At 42.4% G+C, this 10140-nt stretch overlaps 1 protein-coding gene across 1 annotated transcript in view; it reads left to right on the forward strand.

The window, feature by feature from the left end:
- PLTP (phospholipid transfer protein) overlaps window positions 1-1670 on the forward strand; it is a 38541-nt gene extending 36871 nt beyond the window's left edge. Inside the window, exons 13-16 of the mRNA XM_083147898.1 lie at window positions 632-674; window positions 756-819; window positions 902-978; window positions 1073-1670. Of these exons, the coding sequence (XP_083004024.1) occupies window positions 632-674; window positions 756-819; window positions 902-978; window positions 1073-1195 (307 nt within the window). The 3' untranslated portion in view covers window positions 1196-1670. The remainder of the gene's footprint in view (window positions 1-631; window positions 675-755; window positions 820-901; window positions 979-1072) is intronic.
- Window positions 1671-10140: the final 8470 nt, after the last annotated feature.

The following is a 10140-nucleotide window of genomic DNA, read 5'->3' on the forward strand; positions in this document are numbered from 1 at the left end:
CTCCTCTCTGGGCTTCTCCCGGAGAGGAGAATTTTAAAGTAGGCAAGTATGATCTAATAAGAGGTAACAGCATTTTGCCTTGGCTCGCTGTGTGCCTGAGTGTGTATACCCTAAGGAGCACCACAAAGAGGTGTAATTTAGTTTATTAAACTGAACTTAAAATAACATTCCATTTAAAAGTAATTAACAAAACATGCACAAAATGATTAGGATTGGTATTTAACAAATTTGGCATTATGCCTATTATAATTGCACATAATAACACTGCACCTTATTACTTACGGAACACTTGTTTATATAAAGCTTCTAGTCATTCACTGATGACCCAGTTTTGAACTGTTAACAAAATATATGCACTAATTAAATTATCTATGGATCATATGAATTGCATGGAAACTGCCAATGCAATGTTCATTAATGAGAGATATATATGAAGTAATTAGAGCATTTATAGATAGATGAGAATTTGGGGGCACAAACAAAGGGAGAGAGATAAGTGCAAGAGTTATTACCTACCTGAATGCCTTTGGTCTTAAGGAAATGTGCCTCAATGTTTTTTTTATGTCAGAGTGTTTAAGGGTTCTTTAAAAAGATCTGATATAATACTTATTAGGTTTCTTTGTGTTCCTAGATTCAGAATATACTCAAACAAGTCTGCACTGGAATCCCTGGCAGTGAGTGAACTATTACAGTCAGCACTAAGCATTTCTTGCAGCTCACTGACATAATTACAACCATGTACATTTATCTTACAGCTTATACCTTTGCAAAGCCCATTAAAGACTCTTTTGCAGTTGATAGTGATGCCAATTCTCAATGGTAAGACCATAACCCTCGCTCTGATTCACAATGTGCCTGCAAGGTATGCAAAATATAACTTATTGCATGCAATATGTCACAGAGAGAACAAAGCGAGGGGTCGGCATCCCACTTCCTGAGGGTTTGGATTTCACACGGGAGACAACTTCACACCATGCAGTAAGTCCCAGTACTTGCCAGAATAAGTGTGCATGCTTTGAAGTGTTTTCACTGGAGCCCAGATAGGTGTTTATGTTTTCTGTATATATTCTAGGGCTTCATTCTCATTGGTGGGGATCTTCACTTCTCTATGAGTCTGCGTGAAGTAATTGAAAAATATCGTCCTTCCCCAACTGCCACAGCAGAGACAAGCCAAGAGTCTAATGAGGCTATCTGAGAACCACAAAAATCTGAGTGTCCCTGGTGGCCACTGAAGAGGTTCACCTGAGAGAGCGCTCAATATGAGCTTATCACAAATGTAATGTGTCTGACTTAAGGGTATGCGATAATGATTCATCCAAAGCAGCCCCAAATCTACAGGAAGCCACAATCTGGATAGCCATATAAAAAGGCACCAAGCTTGCCAACAGCCATGCAGGCTGCTACCTTTCAGAAGAACCTTGTGTATCGTGTTAAAGTAGAAACATTCTATGTACAGTATATCAAACCACAGACAACTATTTATCACTGCCAGCATACAGACAATTTTTAACCATTCTAAAAGCAATAAGTAACTCACATAACTTTGCAATAACAAACTGTCTAACCTTTGTGAACTATGACATTGTATCAACCTTTAACTAACAGATAACATACAGAAGAGTACAGTAGCTTTGTGATGAGCAGGAATAGATAGTTTTATTATTACAGTAGCAAGTTTGTTAAATATATTTGTGAATGAATGAAATGGAGCACAAAGCAAGTTTTAGAAAACCTGTAAGCAGTACATAGAGGTCCTTATTCTGGTTCACTCGCAAAGACAAATTCCTTCTCAAATGGACAAAACCATGGGTCCTCAAACTGCGGCCCTCCAGATGTTGTGAAACTACAAATCCCAGCATGCCTTGCCACAGTTTTAACACTCCCTTATAGCAAAACTGTGGCAAGGCATGCTGGGATTTGTAGTTTCACAACATCTGGAGGGCCGCAGTTTGAGGACCCATGGACAAAACCATGTGCACTGCAGGGGGGGGGGGGGGGGGGGGGGAGATGTAACTTGTGCAAAGATAATTAGATTTCACTTTGAAGTAAAACCCAACCCAGATCTATTTTTTTCTCCACAAGTTACATCTGCCCAACCTGCACATGGTTTTGTCCATTTGAGAGGGAATTAGCCTTTGTGAGTGAACCAGAATAAGGGACAAAGTAGATAGGTCTACAAGCAGTGTTGTACAGACAAAAAAGAGGATTGTTATTTGGTAGGAATCAATCAGCTAGGTCCAGAAGGCTTTAGTAAGAAGGGATATAAAAAAAAATTATGTTTACTACGGTTTTATAGAAAAATTATAGAAGATAAATAAATACAAGTACAATAATGAATCAATTCTAAATTGAGAATACATTTACTACAATTATATAAACAGTGGGCAGATTCAGAATATGGGGTGGCTGAGTGATATCATAATTCCTGGGCAGGAAACAGAGAGGGGAGTGAGCGAGCGAGCGGAGAGTGATTGGGTGTGCGAGATTTTAAACTGGTACAGCCATAATTAAAAAAAAAAAAAAAAAAACATTTTGGAGATGGTACATACAAACTAAAGCAGGGCTGGGCAACACCGGCCCTCCAGATGTTGATGAACTACACATCCCAGCATGCCTTGCATCAGTTTCAGCATGGCCACATAGCAAAATTAATGCAAAGCATCCTGGGATGTGTAGTTCATCAACATCTGGAGGGCCGGTGTTGCCCAGCCCTGAACTAAAGGATGAGTACAGACATTATTTATTAACAGTTTCTTATATAGCGCACACATATTCCTCAGCGCTTTACAGAAAAAATTCACATCAGTCCCTGCTCCAGTTGAGCTTACAATCTATATTCCCTACCACAGTGGTTCCCAAACTGTGTGCCGTGGCTCCCTGGGGTGCCTCGGGACACATGCAGGGGTGCCGCGGCTTGGTGGTCTAGGACCAACTCAAATTATTAATGGTTAATTATTTATGAGCAAAACCAGTGCTGGTGGCTGCCAATCATAGAATGTGTACAAACAGAAGCAAATACTGCCCTTTACCACATAACTGCCACTAAGAATTGCATATAAACCCAATCTAATAAAAAAATTTGGGACCTAGGGTGCCGTGAAAAAAATTCTGATTCTCTAGGGTGCCGTGAATCAAAAAAGATTGGGAACCCCTGCCCTACCACATGTACACGCAGATACAGACATTCTAGGGTTCATTTTTACAGTATGATGATTACATGATTACAATGATTTACACATAAATAGTAAAGTAGTGTGATTAAAGCTGACACAGAAGACAAAGAAGTTTTTATTAAGGCTAATATAGACAGCAAAATTATTTTTAAGGAAGGCAAAAATAAAATTATTTTGAAAGGTTTGGTTATGAAATCCCAGCAGTCACTATGCTGCCGGAGGTGATGGCAACAGCCAAAGGCGTAACTACCATAGGTGAAAGGGGTGCAGCTTCTATGGGGCCTAAAGCTGAAGGAGGCCCATCTTTACTGTATAAGTAATATTGGTACTTGTTTCCTAGAAGGGCGCCCATCGCGGGCATCGATGCGACTGATGCGATGGCCGCGATTTTACATAGAAATGCATGGTAAAATGTAAATCGCATCGGTCGCATCGCACGCGGCCAAAAAATCGCATGCGATGCGACTACCGATTTTACATAGGGAACAATGTTAAATGGCCCATTTGACCCGATTTTACATAGGGAACAATGTTAAATGGCCCACACACCCCAAATAGCCACCCTGAAGTGTGAAATGGCCCCCCCAATTGTTAACGCCATCAAACGATCAATGTCAACCCGAAGCGTGGTGAGCGCAGCGAGCCCGCGAGGGGCGGCGATACGTGTCCTCCGACCTTTTCGAAGGGAATACGAGCCCGAAGCGAGGGGACGCGGAATACATGTTAAGTAATCCGTGTGCGCTCGCCGCGCTTCGGGAGCGTGTTCCGCGTCCGCTCGCCACACTTTCTATTCTCAACTCCACGCCGACGTGGATAGTGGGGGTATGAAAAGGTCGGAGGACGCGTACCGCCGCCGCTCGTCGGTCGCATCGCATGCGATTTTTTTGGCCGCATGCGATGCGACAGACGCGATTTTTTTCCTTGCGATGCCTAAGATCAAAATCGTGGGCGCCGTTCTAGGAAACAAGTACCGTAATATTTTCTATATACATTTATCGCCAATATTTGGTATAGAGGGGCCCTTACAAACTTTTGCTGTCGGGCCTGTGAATATCTAGTTAAGCCCCTGGCAACAGCATCATCCCGACGTTCAAATTCCGGGCATGTATTTTAACCCTAACCCTCCCCGAGTGCCTATCCCTAACCCCTGAAGTAACTGTCAATTCTCCGACTGCCAGGATCCTGACCGCATCCCTTCTAGAATGTGATTCATATAATGATATCTCGGGCATTCAACTAAAGTGTTAATTAATAATACAACCCTGTAGCACAACTCACACTGGGCACAGGGCACTGCTCAGTGGGACAGATTACTGCGGGGGTTTTTTTTTCATACTTTTTTCTGGATTAAATCAGGACCTGCCAAGCTGGTGCCATAGGAGGGGTGGGTGTGACCATAGGTAGATGAACCTTTTTCATCATTTTGAGGGCATGCCCAGTAATGCAGGTGGGACAACAGTGTCCAATTACCGGTACGGTTCTGTTGTAATCAGAATAGTTGTGTGAGGTATGCCATAGTTTTGAGGGGTGCCGGATGAGTTACTAACAGTAGGGATTCGAACAGTCGTTTCTCCCACATCAGAACCCCAACTTAAATGGACTATTCTCCCTCGTGGGGGTCCATAGAGTAAGAATAGAATAAGTGGGGAGTGCAGAAAGGGGCTTGAATAGCTCGCCCCCATCAACTCCCGACAGTCGGAATTCAGATGTTGGTTATTAGATTTTAGAATATGAGATTAAAGTCTGTGCTAGTCCTCCTTCCCCCCTCAAACCTCATTCAGTTGGGATTCAGATGTCAGAGAAACGACCGTCAGAATCCCAGCTGTCAGTAAGTTATACCATACCCAGTTCTGAGAACTGGGATATATAACTAGCTCCAACACGTGCTGTTATTAGTTATTGCTAATTTTGCTCATAGAAAGCAGGTGGTCAGAGGCTTGTTAAATGTGACATACGTGAACAGAGTGGGTATATGTCACCTATTAGCATGAATTATTTAAAAACCCCTGGAGTGTTTTTGCCACATGGTCACAAAAAGGGTTATGGTATAGCGCAGTGGTTCCCAACCTGGGGTACTCTGCAGACCAGTTCGGGGTACTTGAAAATAATATTGGTAATGGCGGAAGATGAAAAAAAGTATTTTGATGGCAGAAGAAGAAGACCCATTGCTATGGAGAAGAACCATGTTGTGTCACTTATGGTTCTGTCTTCAGCGTCTCATTGTGCTTTTGCCTGACCAGCAATCCAATGGGAGCTACCCGTGCTGCCCTCAGACGTCAGTGATCATCTGCCCTGCACTGACACAGATGGAAGAAGCAGCGGCATTAATCCTACATGTGTTAGTGGGAACCCTGGAGATAATACACAACAAGCGGCCAGACACGGAAGGGCACGATTCCTGTCCGCTACTCCTTAATATAAGGACATGCATAAGGATATGCATACCGCTCACTTCCACTCCACTCATAAGTACTGTCTATATTTTAAATAGAGAGGAGGGGGTACTCTTCAATGAAAAGCCTAATCAAGGGGTACAGGAGAGAAAAAAGGTTGGGAACCACTGGTATAGCGGATCGACTGTGTCTAAATCACCCATGTTATGGTCAACCACACTTCGCCAAACCCATCTAGTAGGATGCCTAAAGATGGTGACCAGCATCTAGATTGCCAGTAACGAAAGTTAGACGCAAGCGTTCGGAGAGACACCAATGAAGTGTAATGTGTCACCTCAAATGGCTCGCTATGATTGCTATAATCTACCATCCAAGTGGGCAGAGAGTTTATTTTATTATTTATTTATTAACAGTGGTACTTGTGTACTTTCACGGCTCCCACGATGTGCATCGTACAGGGAAAAATCGCATCGCATGCGATCTCATTTTTCACAGAAATTATGGACATGAGTTGAAATCATGTAAAATGCACCCCAAATGTCATTTTTCACACTGTACCACCCCCACCCCGAAGCGTGGCGAGCGCAGCGGTACGCGACCTACGACCTTTTCATACCCCCACTATCCACGTCAGCGTAAAATTGAGAATAGAAAGTGTGGAGAGCGCAGCGAGCCACAGAGCCCGAAGCGTGGCGAGCCCCACGAGGGGACACTGATACCTGTGAAGCCCGCGAGGGGACACGGATACCTGTGAAGGTATCCGGCTGCGCTCGCCACACTTCGGGCTCGCCACACTTTCTATTCTCAACTCCACGCCGACGTGGATAGTGGGGGTATGAAAAGGTCGTAGGACGCGTACCGCTGTGCTCACCACGCTTCAGGTTGGCGTTGATAGTGGGGGTGGTACAGTGTGAAAAATGACATTTGGGGTGCATTTTACATGATGTCAACTCATGTCCATAATTTCTGTGAAAAATGACATAGCATCTCATGCGATTTTATAAAAAATGCATAAAAACACGGGAAAATCGCATCGCATGCCACTACATATGGCATGCGATGGCAGCCTTGAAAGTACACAAGTACCTTAACAGTTTCTTATATAGCGCACACATATTCCGCAGCGCTTTACAGAGGATATTTTAACACTCACATCAGTCCCTGCCCCAGTGGAGCTTACAATCTATATTCCCTACCACATGTACAGGCACACACAGACATTCTAGGGTTTATTTTGTTGGAAGCCAATGAACCTACCCGTATATTTTTGGATTGTGGAAGGAAACCGGAGTACCCGGAGGAAACCCACGCAAGCACGGGGAGAATATACAAACTCCGAACAGTTAGAGCCATGGTGACCTCAGCACTGTGAGGCAGTAATGCTAACCATTACACCATCCCTACTGCCCTAGAGTAAAAGTATGAACCAAGTCAGTCTAAAGCAAAAATGTAAAAAAAAAATCTGGTCAACCTTGTGTCTGTCGATCACGTTGATGTCAACCTACCGATTGCGTCTAAACTTGCCTAAAGATAGATGTCTAAAGATAGTCAATCTAGACGCTGTTGACTATCTTTAGGGCGTCTAACTATCCGCATTTGATTAAAGATGCATACACACAGGGCATTTTTGCCCAGCATGTATGCACAGCAATGATGGGGAAAATTTGGGGGATTTTTGCCCAGGGGTGGGCAACTTTCCATAGCAGCAGATGAGCACCGGTGGCCGGCAATGATGCGGGAGCACGCATCAGCGCTCACCACTGCCCTGTACACACTAGGTGGCTTTTGATTTGAAAACAGCTCAAACTGCAAAACTGAGCTGCTTTCAGCTCACAATTGCCTGGTGTGTATGGGCCTCAAGTGCTGTCAACCATAACATGGTCGGATATGCACAAAACAACGTTTAACCCCTGGTTAATGTAGTGCACAAAGCACACAATACCAAGAAAGTCAAGCAACATATCTATTGCATAATAGATATAAGATACCTCTTAAAACAAAAAAAAGGAAAAAATAAGGAGCAAGGAAATGAGTGGAAATAAACAAGATACAGTTTTACATGCAGTAGCATTAAACACTGAGACGACATCTTCCTTACTGACTGCATTCCATTGACGAAACACAGCACATCTTTCAAGTTTTGTCAAGGAAATGAAATATATCCAGAAATCTAAAATTTTTTGAAGTGTAGCTACGAGGGCAATTGGCTGTTTCCGTAGAACTGCTCACAGAGAACATTCCTCACACGCAGGAATATTTTCCTTGCCTAAAGCAAGCTTGGGAAGCAGTTTTGAGGCCTCAAGAAACAATGTTAGATAAATAAATGTAAAGTATGTTTCTTATGTAAAATGAAATCAAAGCAGGGAGGGAATCCTTACACCATACTTAATTGCCTGAGGTTGGAGAAGTGCAGCTAGCAAATCACACCACGGCTAAAGCTGTACAGCAATGACAATACCTCCTAGCTACCCTTTCCTGGCTCCAATCCATTGTGCCTTATTATATGGTACACATAAATTTAGCATTGACTGGAGCTATGCACCAAATGGTGACCATTTTGAAGCTAAGTTATTAAACGTGTTGTGAATTGTTTATCTTCTTAGGCTACATAGGGTTTTAAAAACATTCCATGTGAGTGACTCCAACAGTTCCAATAATGGTTTGATTTGAAGCGTTACGGGTTGAAAATGCAATTAGTCAGCGACTATCATTATTATATGTGCATGGCGATCAGAGAACTCAGAATGAGGCTTTAGTGGATCTGTTTGTGTTTTTTACGCAACTATACATGACACTAGGTCGACAAGAGAAAGTTTGACATGCATTGATCGACAAGCGTCGACAGGATCATTAAGTAAACAGTCAAAAGGTCGACATGGGGGTTTTCCACTTGTTTTGAGCAGGCAGGCAGCCTTTCATGCCCTACCACCATCCACTAGGGCATGTTGGGAGAATATTGTGCCCAAAGCATGGTGAATGGACGCTGTGCACTTTATTTCATGTCCATGTCGACATTAGGGATAAAAAAAAAAAATGAAAAACCCATGTCAATCTTTTGACTGTTGACCTTGCCTTTTTCAACCTATTGTTTGCGTCAACCTAATGACCTTGTTGACAACCCAATGTCAACCATTAGACATGTCGACCCTATGACCCATACCCATGTTGACTTGGTAATCCAACCTGTCTAGCTTGCATGGGAAGATTTGCGGCTGGGATGGCCATCGATCAATCAGAATCATTGATGGTTTATGGTCAATATAAAATAATTTTGACATCAATGGGGGATAATCAGGTGGTTTTCCCTCTTATCAATGAGGTCTGCTGCGTAGACCCCAGCTGCTACTGCACCCGTTTGAGGTGTAAACTGCTCCAACCCAGAAATAATCCCACACACAGTGCCTGTGATTTTATCTGTTTTAGTTCAAATCACACCGTTAGACTTTGCGATGCGCGCTCCTGTGTTGTCATAATAGTATGTGCAGGCAGGTATTTTTTAACTAGATCACATGCACCCTGTAATTGACTATTGTAGTGTAGTCAAAATCTGGTGCAGTTCAACAAATCACATGTGGTTTACATTGCACAGTCCAAATCACATAACACACGTTGTATAGACTCAAGTCACATTTCACCATGTGTGGGCATCGGAAGGCTGAATACAAACCTAAAGATTTATCGGTCTGCTGGGAATAAAAATCTTATAATGTGTGGTAACATATGATAATCAAACATTTGCTCCAAAATGCTGAAAAACAGACAAGAGTCATTCAGACAAATTAGTAAGAGACAACAGATTTAACAAATTTATCCAATCGTTTTTATCCATTTTCCAATGTTTAGGTAGGAGCAAATGGTCCATGGTCATTTGCTCCCATATATTACCAGACAGATTAGATAGATAGATCTTCGTGTGTGCAGCCAAAAGAAAATAACCATTAAATAAAGTTCTCATAAAAAGGTAATATAAATGGTGACAACTTCTTAAAGCTCTAGGTTATCTTTAAGTTCAAAATATGCTATACATCAGTGATGGCTAACCTCGACACTCCAGCAGTTACTGAACTACACATCCCAGCAAGCCCTCCATCAGTTTCAGCATGGCCAAATAGTAAAACTGTAACAGGGCATGCTGCGATGTGTAGTTCAACAATAGCTGGAGTGTCAAGGTTAGCCATCACTGCTATACATTATCTTCCTTATGTGACCCAGTTAAAAGTGCATATCTTGAAACACCTATCACATTACTTCTTAAACTGGCCAAACCCCTAACGTTTTAAAACCAGATAACAAGATGGCGGGTTGGAATTAAATGCTGAGAGCCAATGGTTGCTCCCATACACTGGCAGAGAGAAGTAGTAAGTGAGAGAAGCAGCAGTTCTTTGTGATACAAGAGAGGATGCATTTTTTTTTTATTAAATAGAACAATAAATCTAATTTCACAGCCACACAGTATAATGCTATAACTGCTGCACATTTCCTTGAGCAAAACAAATTTGCACTTCATATTAAAAAAATGCTAGTATGCTACAGTTAATTATGTTATTACATTTGGACTTCTGTTAGATCAGTGG

This window comes from Crinia signifera, chromosome 6 (assembly GCF_055691185.1).
Source record: "Crinia signifera chromosome 6, ASM5569118v1, whole genome shotgun sequence".
In the NCBI taxonomy this organism is placed as follows: Eukaryota; Metazoa; Chordata; class Amphibia; order Anura; family Myobatrachidae; genus Crinia; species Crinia signifera.